Here is a 25,139-nt window from a genome sequence, read left to right on the forward strand (position 1 = left end):
CCCTCCTGGCACCTTCAGGGAATGTCCCACCACGTTCCTCCATGAGTGCAGGGGCACAGCTGCCATCTCGCCATGGGCTGCAGGGAAACTTCTGCTTGGGCACCTTCTGCCCCTTCTTCCTCACCAACCAGCACCGCTCTGCCTCTCCAGCTCAGCTCTTCTTTAATTGCTCACTTTCCTCAGCTCTTATCTCAGTTCTTCCATATGTTAATCACAGAGGTGCATCTCTTGTCCCTCTAATGGCTCCTTGGGCTGGGTTTGGAGCAGGGGCAGCTTCTCAGCTTCTTACAGAGACACTCCTGGGGCCCTTCCCCCACTACAAAAAAATACTGCCAAACCAAACCAAACCAGCACTGATATTCTACATCGGAGAGTGGAATTTTTTGTACTTTTGATCCAGAGCTTTCCATATAACAAAAAAGAGAGGAATGCAGATTCATACTGTAGCATTCAGGACACACATTTTGGTTTCATTACCTACTCGGGGTTACTGGAGGGATCCATGCAGGCTATGGAATATTTCTGCAGTCTCTCTTTCATTCTAGTGTTGCACAGGATACATAGTTCATATTTTAACGTCTGTGAAGGTTTTGGCCAGAAAACTGTCAGCTGCCTTTTGGCCAACAAATCAGGAAAGAACAAACAGAGACTAATTCCTCAACAGAGTATTTTGAAGGGGCTCCATTATTTGACGTTACATAGTGAGACAGCAATTCCTAGAGAGGGTTGGATGACTCAAAGGGAATGAAAACTTCAACAGTAGATTGAAAAAAATCCAGTAGGATGAATAAATATCATCTTGAAATGCTGAAAAATGCTTCAGTGGCAATGAATCATCACAATTTGAGAGATTTCCCTGGAGCTGCACTCATACACCTCAGGTGAGGAATTAATTCTCTGTTTGCAAGTCTCTAGAACATTAAGGTATCATTTCCTAATTTCCGTAATAAATTATGCTTTAAAATGCAAGCAGAAGGTTTGAAATTTTCTCTAAACAAGTATTTCACAGTTTTTAAATGAGATCCTGCACATCTAATATTCAATCAACAGTCTTCCTTTTATGTTAGTTTCTTTGGCCTTCTCAATATATACTAGTAAGCCTTTTACTACCATGATTTACATGACATTTGAAAGGAAAACACCCATTTGAAAGATTGAAAATTAAAGCCATATCTTTTGTAGTCAGCATCTGTTACAACCATCACTCACTATGTTTTTGCACATAGGGTGCAACTATTATTTATTTAAATTTAATCAATCATGAGGCTTGAAAATCTAACTTAATTTTCACACACTTACCCAAATGGCTTTTTCTTAAACACTTATCCCAGAAAGTTATGCTTCATTCTTTTTATAATAATCCAACACTTGAAATTAGCCAGTATTTTAAACCACTCTTCTATCACTGGTGAAGTATCAAAGTCCAAGAACATTTTCAAAAATTAAGCAAAGCCACTGCTCCCTTCACATTAGCATACCAATGTTTTTTAAGGTGTTTTGAAAGCTGTTATCCATTTTATCACCATGATTCTCTGAAGGGATGGAGTCTGACGTACTCTCAAGAGGAAGGATTTCTGAAGCTCCAGGAGGGAGACACCACTCCTCCTTGTGGCACCTTACAATACTTGCAGCAATTACCTGCTTGGCTTCTCAGACTTTGGTAAGGGAACAAGAGGACAGGGAAAGTGGGGGACTATGACATACAATGAAGCAAAACCACATCTTGTTTACAAGTGAGGTCTGTATTTGCTGTTCACCTCCTCAGAGAACTGTGGGATTGGACATTTCAATGAAACATCTATTCTTTTCCCATAGCTTTTCTTTACAACCTAAAAGTAGATATAACTTGAGTTTGACTTTGTCAAGCTCAGGAGAACAAAAGCACCATTCATTTATTAGGGTGAAGGACCTTGTACATGTGTTAGACTTTTTTTCCTCTTTTCATACAGGTAGAATAAAAAATGAAAGCCATTTTCACAGAAGTCTGATAACACAGTCAACAATGATACTGCGGAACTTTAAGACTTGTCCATGGAAATAATCACCATGAGCAGGAGAGAGTTTGAACATGATTATTAATTATTAAAGTATGTCTTTAAATGTCACCATGACTTTCAGTGCTATCTAACAATCTGAACAAAAAATAAGCCTTAAGGCCAGTTCACACTGGATCACAGAACTTCTGCAGTCCTTGATATGTGTATTCATTGAATCACGAAGAAGCAAAGGGAAAAGGAAAATCTGAGCTATCCATGTTCTCCAACAGCTACGGCTTTGGTTTTACAGCTTTGATAAATAGCAACGGAGCAGAAAAATGGCAGATTCCCAAAAAGAACTGGTATAATTTTTGTGTGTTTTAAAAAAGCTTTTTGGTACTGCAATGCTTCAGGCTGCTTTCTCAAGAAACTGTAGCTCTGCAATAATGATACTTCATCAGAAGAACAAAATATTGGAAAAGGTAGAGCTGTGAGCCAGATCACAGCCAGAAACTTTAGATTTAATATTTCATAATAATTGCCAGACTATAAAAATTCTCTTAAACAAATGGAAAATGAAGGGATTCTCTAGCAACAGCTGAAAACTCTCATATCTACCCTCATGGGTTTCACTGCATTTGGCATCCTCAAGCTTTCTCTCTGAACTCTACACTTGCAGAAAGAGCACTAGTTTTCGTTGTTGTTTTTGTTTTGCTTTTCTAATGGTTTGGGTTTTTGCTTTGCTCCTAGGGAATTATGCACTGTTTAAGACACAGCAGAGGAAAATACTATTTTTAAAAAAGTTTCTCTTTTGTTCACACCTTTTCAAGTGCACATACATACATGCTGTTCAGCCTTGCTACAGAGGCCCTAAGTTAAATGATATTGAAATATAGTGGTATTAAGGCACTTGAAATTCTTTGAAGACCAACCTTAATAAGCAATTAGCTTAACATAGTTCAGAAAAGATAATTGCATTTCAGATTTTTGCATTTCAGATAGTTTGCTTCACTAGAAACTTCATAGTCAACTTTCAATGCATGATTAACTGTTTTAAAATACTTCATAGTATTTATTACTTAAAACTTGTTAGAAGATTTATTAAGAACAGTGGGAAACAGGCTTCAAAGATTTGGAGACCTGGCAGAGGAAGGGGATGTGCATGACATACTTGTTTGGAGATCCACTGTGCTTCCAGCAAGAAGAGAAAAACCTGCTCCTGGAGCAGAAAAAAGCAAGTGAATCTTGTCTCACATGCAGAACTAGAAAACTCAGAACATCTCAGTAGCATCCTAGTCAGCACAGTGAATCAAACACAGAAGCAGCACCTGTCGCTCTTAGTTAAAGGGGTTTCCAGTATACCCTCCTTTGCATTTCCCACTGACAAATTCCAGCTGGTTACCTGTAATGACACCAGGGCAGTCTATTGAGGAACAGGCCAAGATCCCCATTTTTATCATCTATTGGACCACTGAAAACCAGCTTACAGCATGCATTTGGAAACAACTGCTGCTTGGTCAACTGTTTGAATTTTCTGTGGGCTAATGCAATATATAGCCTAATATAAATATTTTTAAAGCAACCTGGATATTTGAAGAGCATTAACTAGCTCATCTTTGCATCTGCACTGAGAAAAAAAAAAAAAGACAAATTAGCTTCTTCTGGGATTGGCTTCACAGTTCAGGGAAGAACAAACCCATGGGGAAAACCCTGAGTTAGCAAAAGACCTACAAAGAATATTCTGAATCCCAGACAGCTACATGTAGTTCCTCCATGTGGACCCTGCACAGGCTGCTGAGCTTGCAGGTTGTGAACACATCAGACCACAGACTAAGGAGGAGCTGCTTCACATCAGATGTGCCCTTTCCTGAATTGAATTGGCTAATACCATCAAGAGCAATCTCAATTAATCCAAGTATATACTGAAAGCTCTATAAAGAGGCAACATGTATTTGTGCTACCCTCTGATGTTTGTAGCACAAGCTTTCTGGCTGTGTGGCAGCTGGTAAGGGGTGTGGGTTTTCAGCACTTGGCTGGGCTGGGCAACCTCTTCTGCCAACTGCTTTTTATGTAGACTCAAGCTGTGTATTTCCCACTGCCCTCACTGACTGGCTCATCCATGCTAACCTCATGAAGAAAGGACATGGGAATGCTCAGGGATTATGGGTACAAAGCCACAGCTACCAGAGCAAAATGCAACTCCAGAGCATCACATTTAATTTCACAGTTATTTTTTTCTTCCTTATTCTCTACATTATGTTAAGGTAACAAATGGTAAAGACATAAATTGGGTAGTTTAAAGGAAGTATAAAACCAATTTTGAAGTTTTGTTTGCACAAATCATGTTATGGTCAAAGTCTTCAACCTATTACACTGGAAAGTGCTGCTGACTTTTAACCAATTCCTTTGAATTCTGTTCTTGTACCAGCTTATTGTACTAAGTATTTATCTCCTCCTGCTTGACAAGCTATGTCAATACAACAAAGCAGTTCATATTTGCTTTGTGGCCTTCCAAAAGTAGACCACAGACTTTTATAGCATGTAGCAGATGTCCGAGTATCAGAAAGGCCACAGCACGTGGTGTTATTACTGCTATAATGGGCAGAGAGAGCTGAGCAATAGATAGATCTGAAATGTTCTCTTCAGAAACTGAACTTGAGCTAGAACAGTCATTAGAAATTGAGCTTCAGACATCATGAGTACGTATTGTGCAAGTGAGGTAAATGATATACACTTCAGGACACAGTTCACATTTTACTGAAATATAAAATAAACTTGCCACTCATTTTCTTGGCAACAAAATATGATCCTAAAACAATAATCCTAAAATAAAGTTAGTAATTCTTAGGCCCTCTTAGATTCTGTTCCCAAGATAATTCGTTGCTACAACACTTACTTTCTATGTTTCTCTGGTTTCTCTAAACACACGTTTAAAATGAATAATTTCAGATCCCCATCAGGGGTGCTCTGGTTGAAACATTACTTACACGAGAGCAGAAGGTGTTACATGCTTTGCTGTGACATTCCATCATCTGAAGTCCTGTAACATCATCTCTTGTACCAGTGCAAGAGCATTCCCTGCAACCATCTTCCCAGGTCGTCCCAATGGGGTACACAATGTTGTTGTGCACACACACCTGTTGAATGCAACAATTAACACATGCAAGAGCTCCAGAACATTACTCTTTAGGATGTGAAACATACCACAACTTTTATACAATATTTTGAATCTAGTAGAAATGCTATAGGTCTTAATATTTTGGCGATTCTGTTGGTGAAAGGAACATACTTGCAACAAAAGCTGCTGGTTTTATAAAGAGTAAATTGAAGAATTCTCTCTGCATTTGGTGGAATTGTCCAAGGTCTGACTCAGTTTCCCTGTAAGTGCAATGTGACCCAATATTTAGAGATAATCAATAAACAGTGAATCCTGTAGAAGGAGACATGCATGCAAAGCTTCTTCAAGCTAAATTAGCTGATCTGAAAGCTTTGAGCTACGTTCATCCTCTTGTATTATTTGATCATCACAGCTACCACAAAAGTAGTGCCATCTCTTCTATTGCACTTTCCACTAGTAAATTTTACAGCATCTTAAAGAGATTATGATAATGTATTTTTATAGATACAGCAAGTAAGTCACAGAGACATAAGATGATTTAGGAAAAGTCATGAACTACTTAGCAACAGAAAATAAAGGCTAGGTCTCCTGAGCTGCAAGACAGGGTAACCCTATGTTAAGCTGTTAGGTAAGGTTGCTTCAATGAATAGTTCACACTGCTCTGCCACCTCTCCTCTAAGCAACATTACCTTAAAGGTTAACATAATATACCAACCTAATAAAATATTGGCAAATGTTGGAAAATATATATCCCGGTTAAGCTTTAACAGTGCCAGGTATTAATTTGGCAAAAAATTTAAAAGTGACAATATCATCCATAGAAGATACAAGGCCTCCTTAGGCAGAGGCAAAAGCAATCAATGTGCACAAGGCACTTAAGTCTAAAGGGTCCCAAATATTTCAATAAAGTTAGTTTAGGATTGAAAGAATATATAGTAACTTTATGGAAACAAAAGCATGTATCTCTGTTATCCAGAAACAAATTGAAACTTTTAACATTACCTCTGAAATTTTTAATTCTTGAATGACCTTGAAGTTCCAAATGTTTTTGTGTATATATAGCATATATAACAATTAATAATACATAATTATTAATGACTAATTAGTAGTAAGTAAAAAACTAAATATATTTATAGATTAAAAAATCTGATTATATCAAAATCACCAACAAATTGGGTGGTTATGTCAGAATAAATGGCTGCAATAAAAAAACAAGCAGCAGTGTCATGCAACATCGTATTTCTTTCAGACACACATAAATAAAAATGCCCTGGCATCATTATTCACCAATCTCACTGGGAGGTTGTTAATACCTAGTTACCCACTTGGGGTGGTGCTGTCACTTAATGTATAAAAGACACTGATCTGTTGAAATGACACTTCAATCCCCTTACCCTGCCTGGAACGCAGGTGGTAGATATGCAGCCGCAGTCATTGGTGAGAGATCTGGAGAGATACCCCAGAGGGCAGCTCACTGTTGAGTTGGTACAGCTGCAGGTACACTCGTATTTATCACAGCACTCAGTCTTCTCAACAGTCAGCTCACGGTGTGGTGGGCAGGAAGGTCTTTGAACCAAGCTGCATGCTTCTCTGTTACACGCTGGCAGAAAAAGGGAAGTACCATGTCAGGTACCCGACATCTCAGAATGCTGTGATTGAACAGGGCAGTTCTCTGGCAGCAAGGCACTCGTTGCTACTGCAAGCTGCTATAGATCTACTTAAAGGTTAAGAACTAATGCAGATATAAAGGCCCAAGTCAAAGATCATGCTGCAGGTTCAGGGAAAGTTCCAACCCTGCCAAAAAATTCTTGTCTCATACACAATCAAAAAGACTTATAAGCATAAGGGTCAGAGCACACACATCCATGAGTAAAGTGTTTGTCTTTTCTTCAACTCAAAAGTATACTCAGAAAGCCCTTTCTTCCATGTCTATGAAGTCATTACAGGCCTGTTGGCTCCAAAGTTAAACCTTTCAGAGGGAAAAAGTAATGTCTAAAGGAAGTTGTCAGTGTTGCCCAAATGTGTTCCAGTGTCACTCTCTGCTGAAAAAGAAAATAAACCTTACCACATGTGTAATTTGGTCTGCATTCCCCAGGGTTGGTCAGAGCAAGCTGCAGGCCAAACTCACAGACAGGGGCAGGAGGCAAATCACAGGAAACCAGATCACAGACTAGGAAGAGAAATTGACAGAGTGTATCAGACCACATCTGACTAGTTAGTCCTCAAGAAAAGACACACACACACGTGCATGTCCCCATTAAACTTTTTTCCCCTACACTCAATTCCTGTCCTGAAATATGAAGTGAGTTATGAGATCAGCAGGTCAGAGTTTGTTTTCAAAATAGCTTAGGGAACAGTTCAAGCCCGGGTTACAAGGATTAAGGTTCTAATGTTATATTTAGTGTGCAAATATAGACCAAGTGAAAATAGATACTTAAAAAAAGACCATTCTAATGTCATTTAGACAAAATCAAATTAGTCCATTCCCTTCCTTGCCTCTTCCAGAAAGAGGGGCAAAGTCAGTTTGGAAGTGAATGCAGACTCACATCCTCAGTTGTTTATTTTTCCACACAGATGACTGTACAGCCATTCAGGGTTTTTTTCAAAAATTCAGCATTGCATTAAACAAAAAAAAGGGACTGTATACCTTTGAAGCATCTAGTAAAAATGTGGACCAAGAAGATTACAGCAGTTTATGAGAACCTACCACATTCAAACTCAGGGCAGCACTGGCCGGGTTCCCTGCGCAGACGAGGGACTTCACAGGGACCACAATGGACAGCTGGAGCAAGAAGAAAACATCCATAAAACAAATTTGGGTAAGAACTAAAATAATAGGTAACAAAAACATCAATTCAAGTCCAATAATACTTAGAGCTAAACCAATTTACGTTTGGCAGAAGGGCAAGGTCGGACCGTGCAGTTTATTTTCTTGTTGTCAAGACACACGCAGATTTTGCAAGGTTCATTGGCAGGAATCCATGTTTCCAAGTGCTGCATGAGGAAAAAGAAGAAAGAGAAAGGAAAAAAAAAAAGAAAAAGAAAAAAGATTGTTAGAAAGAAATAAAACATACTGGTCACGGGTGTGTTAGTGATGGGAGTGGGTGAGGGTGACTATCATTAATTGGGAGAAACGGAATTGGCAGGTTTCTCTGTTAACAGTAAGAACCTAAGGAGACACATAATTATGAAATGATGGTAGTGTACCAGTTTGGCATAAGATGCAAAGAATGTATGAATGGGATGGGGAATTACTATTGATTTAAGCATGGAAAATGCAAGGATGTTATAAATGCAATCGCAGGCTATTGTGAGTGACAGTGGACTTGTGCAACTGCATACTATGATGGGATTTTCAGTGGCCATAAGGGAAAGAACAATATGTTGGGGAATACATAGAAGTGGCTCGTTTCCCAAATTAGTAGTACTCAAACAAAGAGAAATAAACAGTGCATATTTTTTATTAAGAATATATGGGGTATCATCACTTGATTCCCAGTGGACTGAAGACTGGAGAAGCACTGTAGGAACCCCAACTTTGAAACCATCACTGTGATGATTACTTGAAGTTAATAAGCATATTCAGGAACTGCCAGTAAAGCATATAATTATTCACCCATTGCTCGTATAGCTGCCTATAAAGAAATATCCACATTTAGCATCTACGTGAATAGGGAGGCAAGAGTGAAAAGGTGCACTATGAGACAATAATGTTAGTTTGTAAAGCCAATCCAAATTCTGGATGAGAACTTGTAGAGTAGATGGTCATGTCACAAAGGGAAGAGTTGTCATCCAGAAAACTCAGGAGTTATTTAAAGTATAAAATGTAAAAATGTCTGCTGAGACCTTTAGTAATAATAAGAAGACAAGGAAATGTCTAAGCACACTGCCACCTGTGCCTAGACATATCTATGTATTTTAAGCCATCACAGGAGTCTGAAAAGACAGTTTACTTTCAAAACTTAACAGAATGCCAAGGATAATACACAAGGCATGCTAGAACAAGCCAACCAGAGGTCTAACAAAGCTTAGGAACCAAGCTGCATAGGGTCAGTTAGTTCATAGGATATATTTCTGACTCAAATAATACTTGCATCAATGTGTTGCTAATAAAGAACATTATCTCAGGGCTCAGAAAAACAACTTGGAGCCCCCTGCCAGAGCATTCAGTGGCCTCAGGCTTAAAAAGTCCTGAAAATGCAGCTAATTACAAGTGCCTACATTTGCAGGTGGTGATGAGAAAAGCATGTGGACATCTCAAGACACAGAGAAAGAGAATCACATTTGCTCTAACATGTTCTGCAGCCTTACATTTTGTATAGGTTTTCTTCAGCGTAAGTAAGAGTCCCTTTCTAATACCAGAAGTGACAAGAGAGAACACAATGTTAGTAGAGGTCTATGTGGGCATTGGTACTGAGAATCCCGTAAACACAAGCACAATCTGGGGTAGAAATGCACAGAGGAATAAACTCCAGAGGGAAAGAAGGGGGTTAAGGAAACCATAACCCACCACCAGTTGCACTGCCTCTTGTATTGCTCACACAGCTAATCCTGCAATGGTGGAGACGTCAAACGGCTGTGTGAGCTGATCCTCCCCTGCCCTCCACCTCCCCATCCACACAGCAGCTGCATCTAAGCCTTGCTGTGGGGGTACAGATGAGAGGTTTTCAGAGTTAAAACCCCATTAGGCAGCATGCAACAACTCACACATTTCAGAACTTCTGCAGAAACAAGGAGGTATGACTGCAGACATTATTCCCAAAATGCAAGCTGAGCTTTTCTCCATGAAGGCTTGAAGCAATTATTTAAATGGGAAATTCATTGCATTGCCTGTGAATTCAGGGATTTATGGCACACAGATCCTAGACTTTAATCTGCATTTGCAATAATGGTTCCATATAAAATCATAATACAAAGAGTTCTCCGGGTCACTGAGCATTGTGTACAACTGACCCATGTTCAGGGGTCTATATACATTGCAAGCTATTTTTTCCTTCAAGAGAAATAATATTATTTTTTTCCTATTCCTTTTATTGCACTACACAAATCCAATAATACTGTTTTAAAAATAAAGATCTAAACCAGAACACTAAGAAAAAATCATGGCCATATGTATGGAGACACTGTAACCTTCAAATGAAAGTTAATAGAAGCTACATGTGCTCAATCCTTCAGAAAGCTCTAACCTTGTGTTTTGAAAAAAAAAGAATTGTGATAATGCAGTTGTGGAACAAGAGAACACACTTCCCCTGTGTGTTCCCTCTCACTGCAAAAACGCATAGGGTACATATGCCTGAGGAGGTGGCTTAATGCTGCTGGGCTCCTGTACCAGCCCCTTGCCCAGCAGCAGGAAACCCTCAAAATGATATTTAGTGAACAATTTTTGCCTGCACTGTGCTTTGATAGTGCCAGAAACCAGCACCAAAGCAAAAGCTCCAGCAAAGTGGGGTTCCCAGACCTGCATGGGCCTGTCCTGTGCTAGGGCAGGCTGCACCAACACTCACAGGGCTCCTGGTGCAGACCTGCAACCAGCACAGCACTTGCACTGGCAATGGCAAAGTGCTGCCTGGAACACTTGATTCACTAAGTGTGTCTCTCCCTGGTATCCTGGTCAAAGAGACACTTCAGCCACAAAGTTTTTGCTTTCTTTCAGTTTAAATGCTTATAATACATTTCTTGCTGAACTAAATGTAAGTCTAAATTTGCGTGTGTAAAATTAAGTGATTCAGGATTACATACATTCATTTACTTTTTGACATCTACCTTTTTACTTAAGGAATATATTATCCACACACAAAGACTTCTATTATTTACAGAAGATCTGTGTTACAAAAGCAATTATTTTTGGCAGGAGGTTTTGTGAGTATTATAAGACCATCCAAAAATCTTGCTAAGAATCTAAAACCCCCTAAAACACTGAAACAAAAGCTACTTCTTAAATTCCTACAGAAAAGCAGTAGATTTAACATGAATGGATGACTTAGGTAAAATCTCCCAAAGCTGAGTAGCTGAGGGTGAAGAGGAACAACCCCTGCTACTTGGAACAAGTGGACATGGGGAGGAGATTCCTGTGTGATGCCGAAAGGGAAACCAACCGCCGCTTTCACTGCAGCTTGGCACCCAGCACCCACAGCTCTTGCAAATCTCATTCTGACACATAGAGGTCTGACTTACCTGAGAAAAGTGGATTTTCCGTAAAACCAAAACTATGAATTTCATAAAAAAAACAAAGGGAAGTTTATAGAACTTGACATAAGGTCATCTTGGTCTCACTGCTCTACACTGACCACTGAAAATGCTTCAGTAAGCTTTGCAAAGACAATATGATGCATTTTGAGCAAGGGTGACAGATTTATTACTAAATTGTCATTACTGGTAAAAGAAATGAATGGAGGTGTTTTTCCTGGTAAATGCTGACTTATGCCATCCCTCCTCTCTTCCCTCCAGACCTCCCTCTACACAAATTTGTCATGCATTTCCGGGTCTGTGTAGTCCCAGCTGTGAATTTTATATCCATCCCAGCCAATTTCACACTAGGGCAGCTACATGGGGCTGACAGCTGTCCAGTTACGAGGAACTCAGCTAAAAAATAAAGCATCCAAAGGAGAAAAACAGAGTTGCAAGCCAGATTTTCTTGCAAAAGTACAACCCCCAAATGCTTACAAAGGTCAGCTGATAGTTATGCAGTTACCTGATGACGTGTGCCATCTTCACTGATGCACTGAGTGCAGACATCTTCATCAACACAACTGTCATTAAGCATCACCTGCCCATCTGGACAGAAGCAGCCTTCTGTGGGATAATCCTTGCAGACACTGAGTTTGGTACTATTCTCACAGTGCTTTATGCAGGCTTTGTGGCAGTGATCATATGTCAAATATGTGGGACATTTCATTGCTGAGGAAGACAGAAAAAAATCTCTTTAGATACAGAGATCTGAAATACAGATACATGTTTTCCCTCATACTTTCTTTAGCATTCCGTTCAGGTTTTTGAAAACCATCATCTGATGAACATATTCTGTCCTCTGCAGCCACTAGCATGTTTGAAAATATGTTTTTAAAACTAACAGAATCCACAGTGGAAAGTGATTAAAGGCCTTTTCTTAAGTTACAGTGCATGAAGAAATTATCAAGCCATATTTTCAGGTCACATTTATCAGCTAAGTATGACTAGCCCTAATAATGATGCAATGGCTTAGATCTTGCCTCTTTTTTGACACTGAGCAAGAAATGTATGCATTTGGAACAATCTTTGGTTGTGTTAGAGAAGCACTAGTAACAGCATATGGCTAGGAGATACCCAAGGTAAGAGTAAAGCATTGAATAAAGTTGGTTGGTTGGGGTTTTTTTGACAATTTTATAGGTAGCAGTGTTCCTGAGCAGCTAAAGAAAGTTTCTGAACAGAATATTCTGGTACTTCAAAACTGAACCTTATTAACTGAATTGCCTTTCAACAGAATTAACTGAATCAAGGAAAGTTGCATTACCCCCTTAAGCCAACACATAAAATTTTTACTGGGAAGTTCACTACCCTGATGGTATTGTCTCTAAAAGCAAACACAAAAATATGGCTACAGCTATTCAAGGAACCTATGGACACAGCCTCTATACTGTGTACTCCCTTAAGTCTACTTTATTTTTCTTTACAGCTTCAATTAGGATAAGTGTTTCTTATTTCCCAGTTTGTGGCTGCTGGGAGGTTTATAAAACTTTTCTTCCCATTCCCTGACAAAAAAAACAAAACACAACACAAAAAAAAAAACACCAAAAAAACAAAAAAAAAAAACACTGAAAAAAAATTACTGATTGAAGACCTAAGTGCCCAGGCAAACAAGCATTCATCAGCTGAACTGTCTACACACACCCTTCTTAGGAAACAGAAAAGCAATCTCTTTAATGTTAACTCTTTTCTGTATCAAGCCATGCTAAATCAAATTATTTCTGGTGTGTTGGAGTCTATGGTTGTATGTGTGGATAAGCTCAGGAACTTGATGGGAAGTCCAAGCTCACTGTGAAACGCTTTGCTTAGATTCTGAAACCACAAAAAAGATCTATTCAAGTAAAACTGAAGAAATGGCCTGTTTATAAATTTGTACTAGCAGCTACCTAGACTATACTGTGCTTTCTAGAAAAACTCAAGCCTTGGAGAAAGGCCCTCATCCTTTCAGGCAACAGTGCCATGCCTTTCTTACCAGCAGTATAGTTTAGCACAAATTTCACAGCTAGCTAACTCCTGAAGTTTCCTACTTGCCTTCTGTCTCACTGTACTGGTCTGTGCAGCCAAAAGGAGAGCAAAAACCCCAGTGCCCATGAAGCTGGAGTGAATAATGCACCAGGGCTCATCAGCTGCCAGTCAACCTCCCTGCACTGCTCAGGCAGTTTCTTAAACCTCCCTCAACAGATCTACTTTATCCAAAGCAGTTATTTAGAAGAGGTTTTCCATTGTTCTTGGGAGTGGTTTCAAGGCCACATTAAACCAACCTAGATCGGTGCTGCCATCAAGAAGGGCAGTCTCCCTTTAATCTCCTCACCTCAGCTGCTCTTTCCTGCTGGTACTTTTTCCCCTTTTGCTGCTAGTTTTCAGAGCTCACCAAGCAGCATGTGAGGACTACTGCCAGCACAGCAAAAGGAGTGGGAATACACAACTAGAGATGGAAGAGAAAAACCATCCCAGATCAGCTGATGGCAGTCCTAAAGCCACCCCTAAAGCCACTTGATTTTCAAGTCATGGTTTTAATCCTCCAGCTGTTATGGTCCTTACCAGCATGCCCTGCTTAGACAGCAAACAAACTGCACCACATAATCTCAGTGTAGCTCCACTACACAAATCCTTCTTTAGCTGAGGTGGTTTAAAGACTTCTTGTATCCCTTTGCTTCTCTCTCCTCCTGAGCCTCATCCTTGCTTCTCTGCCAGATGTCACTGCCCCTCAGTTAGGCAGGCATGGGCTGTTATGCATTTGTTTTCTACCCTGGGCCTGCAAAATGGCCCAAGGAAAGACAAAACACAAAAGCCTCCAACGATCAGAATGGCCCATTAAACAAATTACTTCCAAGAAAAAATATTTTTCCCAGAATCCCTGTAGCTGCTGAGTGCCACCAGCATCCTCCTCAAGGAACCACACCTGTATTCAGCAGTTTGTTTCATACACCAAGCAAGCATCAACCACCTATCTAAATGCAATTCATCTGCAAGCCAGTATTGGCCAGTACCTCGAGGGCATGGCCACATTGCACACAAATGAGCTTAAAGAGCTTCTGAGATGCACTCATTAGCATGTGAAGATGAACACCCTGTTGCTGCTGTCATTTATCTTCTGAGTATTTCTGCTTTCTGAGCAAAATTTGCTAACTGCTACTCTTACTTGAGCTACACAGTTCACAGCTGACTTGGTCACCTCCACATCAGCTCCCATGTCTTTTGTAAATGAAGAATTAATATATCTCAGTCCGTTCATGAATCATTATATAAACAATCCTATTTCCAGGTGAATAAAGCTCTCTCTCCATGCAAAGCTGAATCCTAGCACTTGTCCCTATTAGCAATGCAGTGATTTGTTAGAAATCCCTCTGATAAAGCCTGTATAGTCATTGCAGTGGAAACCCAGGCATTTTCTGTGAGGGTGAGTCTGCTCAAGGGGTGCATATACTATGCCTCAGCTTTACATGGCTATCAGTGGCAGTTACAGGCTGCTGCAGCACAGGTCTATCAAGTGTGGGGGCTAGGAAAAAAAAAGAAAACATACTTTCCCACTATGCTTTCCCACCTTGGAGTTAAACTTCCTTCCATTCATTGACACAAAACTGAAAGTCTATCAGACAGCACTAAACACATCCACTCTCCTAAAAAGGAGTAAGGAAAGCTCAAGCAGTGGAACTGAATGAGCACAGGATGCAGAATGGAGATCAGGTTCTGTCTTTACTGGGTATTCCAGTGAGTATATTTACCCATCCAGGCAGAGCAGCCAGGAAGGACTCATACTGCTTGAAATGTCCAGGTATGGCATGAAAAAACCAAAATCAAACCCTAAAAAAATTACAGGGATTAACTGAAGTGGGGAGAAGGAAGCAAAGTATTCCAGAACCATGCAATGGTTATTAAACACGTAGTGGTAGAGTGATTAAGCTGCAATATTTAGTCATAAATGTCACTTGTAGAATCTCCTCATAATCGGCAACTTTATTTTTTGCCCATTGCACATTTACACATGCTTGTAGTTGTAAGATATTCCTAAGACACTCATGACCTTTTTCTGGAACAAGTGTTAAAATGAGTAACTTTGGTTATCTTTGTACATGCTGTGTAACAAGATGGGAATTTGAAAACTGCAGAGTTATTAAGGTGCTCCACCAACATGCAGCCTTGGATATTAGAATTTACAAAGTCTGACTGAAGCACTAAATTTGGCAAATGGCTGGCAGTATTTTCCCTCTGGTTTCTGGGACTGTATTCTAAACAGACTGTGTTGTTTCTTAAAAGATTCAGTCTGCAACAGCAACATGTTCTTCTAGTACCTTCCTTGGAAAGATATTTAAGACACTAACCGGAGGCTCAGGCCAAATTCAAATTCACATTATTGACTGCCCTATTCCATCTCTGCTTCAGTCTGAATTTAAAACATGAACTAAAACAAAATATGTACTGAGTTCTTGCTGTATCATGCCTTTAGGATGCTGGTTTTCCAAGTCTGAAATGAAAAGTACCTGGGCAGCAAGAGGGAAGCAAAACAAGGCAACAAAAATTGACTAATCTGGAGGGGCAGGAGATGTGAAAACAAACTGGGATGTCAAGACACTTCATGAGGGGCTAGCTGGGAAGGAAAATGCCTACATGCACACAGAGATCTCAAATACTTGACTAAACCAGAAACACTGTGAGTGAATATCTGAATGTCTGTAACCCTCACTGCAGACAAACAGCAGAAAGTGTAGAATAAGTCACCTCAAGAGTCTACTTCTTTGTTTTTAACTATATGTTGGATTTAAAATATCCCCAAACAGTATGATAGGGCAGAAGGTCTTATAACAATTTAGGGGAGTAGTTATAAAAAAGAACAACCACCTGAACTTTGAACTAGCATGCTTGTCCTGCTTCCTTTGGGCTCCGGGCAATTTATAGGGCTCAAATTCTGCTGTACTTTCTCACAGCACAAACTCTTCACTCTCAAAACATAAACAAAATAGAACCAGAAGGAGAACCAGATTTGCAAAGTAAATTACAGCTGGTTTGATAGCATAGTGGGCACCTACTGGCAAAAAAAAAAACACACCACAGAAAGAGGAGGCCATTTCCCCATTTTCAACTGCAGTTGAAACTTAAAATCCCACTGCCTCTTTCATCACAGCCTGGAAGGGTCATGCTTCGCTTGAAATGTAGGGAACTTGCAGAAACTGTTACAAAGAAAAGTCTTATTTTGTGTCATTGCTAGTTAGCTACAAGAGTGACAGGCTGGGTAGCAGTTCCACTAACTTAAACTACTAGTTTCCTTGTCTGCTCAGAGCAGACTCTCAGTTCAAAACCTGGTTAGGTGGCTGCAGAGTCAGGTACTGTCACATAGCTGTATTTATCTGTGTGTAGCTTTCACAGTATTTTTATCTCATAGGTTATTCCTCCAGCCTTGCATAACTACCTTGCATTTTCTCTGTTACCAGTTTACTAAGAAACACTCTTTCCATCATGTGCTAATTAGTAGATGACAAACCAGTGAGCAGATCTGCAATACAACTTCCATGCAAAACTCGACTTGAAATATCTGCCCCATTCCAAAACCAGCATCGAACTGACAAGGTGGTTATTTTCACCACCAAGTTAGGCAGTTTCTGTATCAGTTTGAACATATTGTAAAGCCCTTACGACAAAACTCAGGTGTTCTCCAGTCTGTGCAGACCCCATTTTCCCTGCAGATGTGGGCGTATGAAGTTATCATCTCACAGGCTTCGTCCTCGTAGCAGCTGTTTTCTGTGCAGGCCTCGTAGAAAATGCTGGGGGGGATGACCCTGTGGCACTCTGCAAACCGATCTGAGAGCAGAAGCTGGCAGTGGCTCGTGGCATGTTCAGGGCATCTGTCTTCTCTCTGGATTTCACAGATCTTCCCTGGCTCTTCCACAATCCAGTCTTGGATAAACACGCTGCTGTCAGGAGTGACGGTGCCATCACGTAACGTGAAGTCATTGACATGGTTCTGGTCACACACCCCTAGAAGAGTCAGTAAAAGGAAGAGCATGAATACTATCAGCAGTAAAACAAACCTAGAGAAAACAGGCAGATGGAGCTCGTTAGGGCTGCTTGGTGAGCACCAAGAGGAAGAGCAATGAACAATATTTCCTATAGCTATTATCAATGAAGGCATAAAAGCCTTGGGTCTTGTTTCCCATTCCTTTATTACAGGAGGTATATGTTATGCGACATATCTTTTGTATAGATTATACAGACTATACAGTGAGGATACCCTAGAATTAATTCTCCTGGGTAGTCATACCCCTCACAAAACTTTGACTTTCAGTGCCAGCATAGAACATACCTCTTGCATAAAAGCATATGTAAGAATCTAAAGTTAAAGCCTCATCCAAAAAAAATTAAAATGTCCTTGAAAAGATAATTTTGTACAATATGTAAAGCTTGGGAGATGTCTAGCCTTGTTCTTTCCAAGATATTACTGGGAGTTACATTGAGGGCCATAGTAGGGAAACCTACATAGATTGAAGTGTGTCAACAACAGTGGATCAGCTCAGCCAGAGAGTTTACAGGTTCAGGACATCACAAATTCCAGTAACATAAATAGCAGTTCAAGCCCAAGTAGGAAGCTGTTAAGATTCCTAGCTTTCCAACTTACCACAAAGGCCGTGTGTTCCTGAAGAAAAGCTCTTTGAATTAAGTTTAAGAATAAATTCATTGTTTCTTGGAGTAAATGTGAGATTATGTCCAAGCTGGGAGAATTTGATTTCGTGCATTATTGCTCCATAGACAGTGACTTCAAACAAACTGCTAGAATAGGGAATATGAACCCTTTCACTGTTAACAGCCACCTGTTTTAGGGAAGGCAAGATCATCACATCAGTTCTAGCAAGCAGTTAAAACTTACCCAATCTTACAGTTGAAACACATTTTGACTTCACCAATACTTGAAGATCCAACTGACATAATCAATTTTGCAAGCTGAAACTTTCTACTGTCTAAAAATTCATTCTATGCATTACATCAGCAACTTTTTTCATCATCTTCCCATATAAGTGCATTCCTCCAGCATCATAAATACAGACACTAGCAACCTAATGCCATGAGGTTAAAATGCCACCTATAGGCTCCAATTATCAATAAAGCTCAGTGAAAGTCAAGGCTGTACATCACTGTGCAGAACTGGGTGCAGGTGTTTTAGTCCATCCTATTTTGCTCCACACTAGCCAGAAGACATCACCTTTGCAGGCTGGCCAACTCCTGTATGTCTGAGGAACCCAGGGACTGAAAACATGTCATATCAAACCTGAATACTCCTCTGCCTAAAAAGCAGATGTATTACATACTAAGCTGGCCTTTCTTCTAATGCTAAGGTCTGTCTGCAAGAAGGACAGGAACTGGAAAGAGGAAATAAATTTGTCCCCATAACCTGGAATTCTATTGCATGAGCAGACAATGCATAGATCACTTGATTGTGTTGACTTACTGCCATGTCACTGAAGAGCTGAACAGATACACCACGATGCTTCACTTCAATGGAGTCCATACAGTTCATCTTTGGTGTTGCTCTGCATGGTCCCTCATGGAGGAGAACTTCAACATCATGTTGCACATCTCGAAACAAGGTGTAGGAGCAATTGCTGGTCAGCTTAAAATTCAGACCATCAAAAGTGACAATATGTCGAGATGAACTTCCTATACAGACACCTACAAACCAAGGGGAAAAAAAGAAAATCATGCAGGCATTCACCTTTGCTCAAATTAGGCTATTTCTTCACAATGGTTATGGGCATGTGGAACGATTAATTGAGACATCTAGGAAGGCAATGCATTGCAAACACAGCAAAACATTGACAAGAAACTTTGGGAAACACTTCATTGTGTCTTTTGTTGGGTTTTTAAAGTATCTTTGTCTAGAGCAATTAGTATTACAAAAGATTTGGAAAAACTCACATGGAACCCCTTAGCATGAAGTTTACTCACATGGAATATCATTTATTAATAGATTTTATATTTAAAAAAAATAAAACCAGGGAAACTGTATCCCTTCTCTATTTGTAGACAAACTGTAACATACTTATTTTTTAATTTTTGCATTGCATCTCTATTATGGTATTGCATTTTATCCTGTACAGTATTACATTTGACACAAAAGAACACTATTTAATAATTCTTACCAAACATATCACAGGTCAGTACCAGGGGACTTCTTCATTTTTTTAAAATGAGAACAAGAAAAGGGCAGAGAAATTTATCCTGCACACAGGATGAACCAAATGTCAACTGACAGCTCAGTATCCTGGTTGTCAGGGTATAGACAGGGTCTTCACAAACCATAAAACAAGGATTATAATCTCTCAAGTACCAAAATAAAACCCAAGCAAAAGGATGCTTCTGACACAAAATCTTTTGTTTAATAAGGACAATAAAAGCAATGTCAGCTGAACACACAGGAAGAAAATTCTCATTGGTTTCTAACTGAGATTTGAGACTGGTCTGTCTCCTGTTCATTTGCCTTCAAACTAAATTTCCCAAGACAAACAAACAAACAGCAACTCTTGCTTAAAACCCCCCCCAATAGATAAAGCCTATCTTGTGTATTGCCAGACACTGAATTGTCAAGAGGTACATCCCTTTGGAGCTGTGGTGAATCTTCAGATATTCTACTGTACCTTCTTATAAAGTAAGCAAATCTTTCTTTAAAACCCCCCCCCAATAGATAAAGCCTATCTTGTGTATTGCCAGACACTGAATTGTCAAGAGGTACATCCCTTTGGAGCTGTGGTGAATCTTCAGATATTCTACTGTACCTTCTTATAAAGTCCATGTATAAACAACAAGGAAACAAGTTAGCATTAAAACAATGTTCCTCAACCTTTCTTTATTCATGGACATCTAAAAAAACCCTAAGGATAATGGGAACACCTTTAAATTTCTCACAAGTATTCTCTACCACATATGTGTTAATGTAATCTATTTAAATCCATTCAGTAGCCCACAAGCACATAAGAGCCATTGTGTTGCATATCATATGGCTATAAAATTTATTACTAGTTCAGCTAGCAAACACCTCCATGGTGTAACTCCTGATCTGTTCCATGAACTCAGTTCTATGACATAAAAACACTTCCAAGTGCTTCCTCTTTGCAAAAGCATTTGTCAGATCATCCCCACTGTCAAGCAGTCATGTGAAAGGGCTCTATTTCTCTAAACAGCTGAATGCCACTTTGCTGAATCATGAGTAAATTAAGCATGCATTGCCATGCTCCTGCAGCACAGATTGCCTCCATTCATACAGACAAAGAAATATTGCAGCACATTGACCTAGTAAGCACCTACTTGCTATGCCCATCTCTAATTGGCAGCTCTGATTGCTGGGCATTTCTGCACTGACTTAGCACACAGGGCATCAGAACCAGCCTTTGCCCCTTTGTATGGACACAGCACCACATAGGTTTTCCTATTTAAACAAAGACTCTACCCATGGGACTTGGATCAATTGGGAGGGGTTGGGGTTTTTTTCCCTCCTTTTATAATAGATGAAAATGTAGCATTTTTTATCACAAGCTGCATCACTTCGGGGGAAAAACAGTTTACGTTTTGCATATGATGACTCACTAAATTCCTAAAGAGCTAAACAAATGTCATAGCATGTTAAACAGCAGAAATCTCAAGTCTTTTCATTATAATAAGTCAATGGTACTAATGGTAAGTTTTGTTTCATCTTTTCAGAAAATCTTTATGAAGACTTGTTTTTCCAAATGCCACAAGAAAGGGTTTTCTGTTGCTATCAATGTATTTAAGATCAAGAAAATTATGACAGGTGAACTTTTTACGGGTAGATGTTACTAACAGCATCTTTTAAACATTTTTAAATATTCATGATGATTCAACAAAAATCTTTCTACAAAAATCTTTACATCAAACCAGATATGTTAGCTTTCAAGTGTTTGGATAACTAAATGTGCTTTTAGAAAATGCTAAAACTTGGGTTGTTAAAATTCTGGATGTCTACAAATTCAGGGATCAAAATGCAGCTAAACATCCTAGATATTTCAAGCACTTTTAAGAAGAAACTCTGCTTTATAAAAGCCAGTTCCAAAGAAGACACTTTATACTATTATACATTATAAAGAGAAGGTATAGATAGGGTTCTGATTTATTTTAAATTTTATCATATGACTTCAGATGTAAGCACAATTTTCAGAATTATCTTGGGGGAATACTGCCCTCTAAGCTTCATCAAAACCAAAGAGATTCATAAAGCCAAAGATTTTCAAGCTCTGAACAGCATTTAAACACTGTTGAAAACAACACCTCCAGGTTCTTGGTGTTGAGATTTATGCAGCTTTCAGCTATAATAATATGCATGATTGGGCTGTAGAAATAAAATATTTCAAGAGTCACTGGAGCTGAACTTTTGAATATTTAATTTGAAACAAACATCTTGACTAATTTTTATGGAAATCAAGCATATGACTACAGTGTGTTTGGCACAGAGAGGAGGTGAAGCTCAGTCCCCAAAGCCAGACTGAGGCATTCAGAAAGACCCGGTGGCTGAGCCTACCTCTTGTCTCCCCATGAAGTGTCCATCCCTGTAACAGCTGCAGAACACTGGATCACTGGGCTCTGTGCCACACTGCACTCAGCCTGGCTTCCCTGACTCCTTTAACCTGGACTACCACAGTTGCAGTGTTGTCAGGGCATCTGTCCAAGCACTGAAGCAATCTGCAGGCTCTGGTTCCTTTTTTCACTTGAAAGCATCATCATCCCCTTCTTACCTTCCTCCCTCAAGTCTTCCCTTCACATATCTTGGGTTTTCCTAAAGAACCTCTCTTTTTAATAAATAGATCACTAGCCTCAGGGTTGCATACCTGCACCCTGTAAAGGGGACATTTTTTATTGTAGTTTCTTGTATTGTAGTTTTTATTGTAGTTTCTTTAATACATGGGCTTGATTGAGGTCAGGCCAAACCCTCAAGCCTAGAGGTGGGACCAACAATATATCACTTGCTTACAGCTTGCTATGATAAAATTCTGTTTTCTTCCATACATTCTCCTTCCCAGTTCACACATCTTTGGAAACCAAGACTGAATTTCTGTGATAAAACACTGTGGCTCTGCTACTGTAAGAAATAAGCTTGCAGTGGCTCTAGACTTGTAAACAGCATCACACCTTCCAGACATTGGTGAGACTCTCACGCTCCTAGCTGTTTGTTTAACCTGCATACAGCATTAATTACTCCCACCTCAGTCACCTTATTGTGTACAACCAAGTTCCACTCTGCATTACAATTCTGATTAACATTTCAGGTGCTGGGGAGGGAGAGTCATACATGCAAAGCTGGATACTCACATGGGCACATCCATCGGCAGCCACAAGTTTCTTCTATCTTCACAGCGGGAAGATTGCTGTGACACACTGGTTTTGGCATCCTCTCACAGTTGATTTGGTGACTCTCCAGAACTGTGTAACCTCCTGGAAAGCATGTCACAGTGTGGCACTGGTCTGGCAACGTCCATTTATCACCAGGCTAGGTAGGGAGACATGAAAATTTAACAATCGAAAAGAACATTGGTGAAGGGGAGGGGAAAAAAAGATGCAAAATGTGCTGCTGCCACGCTCCTCCAGCCAGCAAGGGAAGTGACACAGACAGCAGTGCTACTCAAATTAGCTTTGGACAACTAAATGATAGAATGCAGTGTATTAAGGACTTCATGAGGATGAGAAAGTTTAAATTAGCAACACTGTAAGAAATAGACTGAAGTTCCAAGCAAAAGAAAATAGTCTAGAAGAGCTGTTTTGTTACAGAAGGATGAAATATCTGGTACTCCATCTATTGTTAGCTTAGCCATCCTATAGCATACGTGGTTAGCACAGGCAATAAAAAATTCCCCCTAGCTTTTCTATAAATGTCAAAGCCTTTAGTTTTCATAAGCCATAACATTATTTTAGAAAGAGCTCTGAGCACAGATGGAATGAACAATATTTGCTCCAAGCTTGAAAGGCGTGGAATACTCTAGTTATTTTATCCCAAACTCCAAGACTTTAAAAACAGTTCCACCCTTCCCAAAGGGAAATTGTTCTTTTACCAAACTAATGCTATTAGATATACATAGTGGCTTTGTAAATTTTAAAAAAAAGAAAAAAGAAAAAAAAAGAAAAAAAAAAAGAAGTAAAATATCTTCCCATCTTCCAAAGAATAGTCTAAATTTTAAGGCACCAGGATTACATACCACTAACTGACAGAGAAATAGACGTGGTCACAGTCTGGAATATCTCCAGATTCATATCTGCAAAAAAACTGAGCTCCCTGGTCCAAATCCCACAGAGCTCTGAAGTTCACAAATAGCCTCAATGAATTTCAAGACAATGCTCATCCCCAAGGCCTGCATTCCCAATAATATGTCCCAATGTAGGAAACAGTTCTTTCCAGACCTATCTCTCCAGGAGCAATAGTAGCAAGTGAGACAGTTGTTCTATGAGCAGGATAACATTTCTTAATGTTCACAAGCAGAAACATGGGGGAAAAAAATGATGACTGCTATTGGGCAAAGTTATCTCACATCTTCTCCTTTTCAGCTTCCCAATCATTCCCACAAAAGCGAAGAGCAAAGCAGCAAAATATCTAGGTAACCTCAGCATTGGAACTAGATTATTTTTAAGGTCCCTTCCAACCCAAACCATTTGATTCCTCTGCGATAATTCCCAGCCTACTTTTGGCACTAGTGTGCAAACCAAGAATAGTGGTGTGAAAGTACTGCTCTGTATCTCCAAGCTATGTGACACCATAAGTCTAAAAGAGAACTGCCAGATCTGTAGACATAAATATTTACATATTAAATACGAGTTAATTAACTGGACTTGCTTTGTATGCTTCAGGACTGTGAGAAGGGAACTTGTCAAAGTGGCTTAATACTTTTCAGGCTTGTGAGACCTAGAGGAAGCTGTGAAAAAGTAACATGAGGAGCTTTAAGTATGGAAAAAATATTTACATCGGCAGAAATGGAATGTTTTTTAATTATATTTGCCTCGCCTACAACTCACTGAAAGTGGAACACCTGGAAGGGTACAAAAACAGCTGTGAAAGTCTGGCAAAGGACCCTCTGGCTTCCATAAATACTTAATTGTTTTTATTTCACTCCTTAACAGCACGTCTATTGGAAAACATCTAAGAGCTGGACAAGAGAAGCGAAGCACAGCACATTAAAACAAAAATATCAGTTGAAGGATCCAAACAAAGCCAAAATCCCGGGGCAGAGGAAAACACAGGGACTCTTGAAGACAAAGGAAGCCTAAATTCCAACTGATATGAAATCGTAGAGGAATAGGACAGAAAGGAAAGCAAAAGCACAGGTTTCTAAATTGTGAAGGATAAGTCTGCTGAAACCGACGAGCCTGCCAGCACAGCAGAGGAAGCTCCAGACTTCCTCTCTGAGGGAGCTCTCAACCTACATACCATGCCTTGAACAGTCTCTCTCTCTCATCGTGCATCTGCAGGAGAGAGTTGTATACCTGAGTGGGTTTATCAGCTTTCCATTTAGTCAAGAGTTTTGTTTGTTGGTTCTTCTCTAAACTGAGTGCTGAACAACACTAGAAATGTCATGTTACAGCCACCGCTAGTTCAAGAATGGCATTTTTACTGCCTGTGTAGACCAGAAATGTGGACGTTCACTAAATAGATCACCTCATCATGAAGTGCTACCATCACAAGACAAGTACCTACACTTCTATTATCACCTCTGTGCCTGTTTAAAAGCATAAAAAGAACCCCAAAACATTCTGATCAGAATTAACTACTTTTAAAAAATCTTAATCTAACATAATCATTCTGTCAACTGGCAAGTTCAAGTATTAAAATAGTGGTTCCT

At 39.6% G+C, this 25,139-nt stretch overlaps 1 protein-coding gene across 1 annotated transcript in view; it reads right to left on the reverse strand.

Annotated features, from left to right (window-relative positions):
* VWF (von Willebrand factor) overlaps positions 1–25,139 on the reverse strand; it is a 136,173-nt gene that overhangs the window by 17,916 nt on the left and 93,118 nt on the right. The window contains exons 34-43 of the mRNA XM_010004925.1: positions 22,624–22,801; positions 18,755–18,975; positions 17,927–18,119; positions 16,948–17,289; positions 11,786–11,991; positions 7,986–8,088; positions 7,802–7,876; positions 7,160–7,264; positions 6,489–6,694; positions 4,964–5,113 (exon numbers count right to left, since the gene is read on the reverse strand). Of these exons, the coding sequence (XP_010003227.1) occupies positions 4,964–5,113; positions 6,489–6,694; positions 7,160–7,264; positions 7,802–7,876; positions 7,986–8,088; positions 11,786–11,991; positions 16,948–17,289; positions 17,927–18,119; positions 18,755–18,975; positions 22,624–22,801 (1,779 nt within the window). The remainder of the gene's footprint in view (positions 1–4,963; positions 5,114–6,488; positions 6,695–7,159; positions 7,265–7,801; positions 7,877–7,985; positions 8,089–11,785; positions 11,992–16,947; positions 17,290–17,926; positions 18,120–18,754; positions 18,976–22,623; positions 22,802–25,139) is intronic.

This window comes from Chaetura pelagica, unplaced genomic scaffold (genome assembly GCF_000747805.2).
Source record: "Chaetura pelagica isolate M959 unplaced genomic scaffold, ChaPel_1.0 scaffold429, whole genome shotgun sequence".
NCBI classification, from domain to species: Eukaryota; Metazoa; Chordata; class Aves; order Apodiformes; family Apodidae; genus Chaetura; species Chaetura pelagica.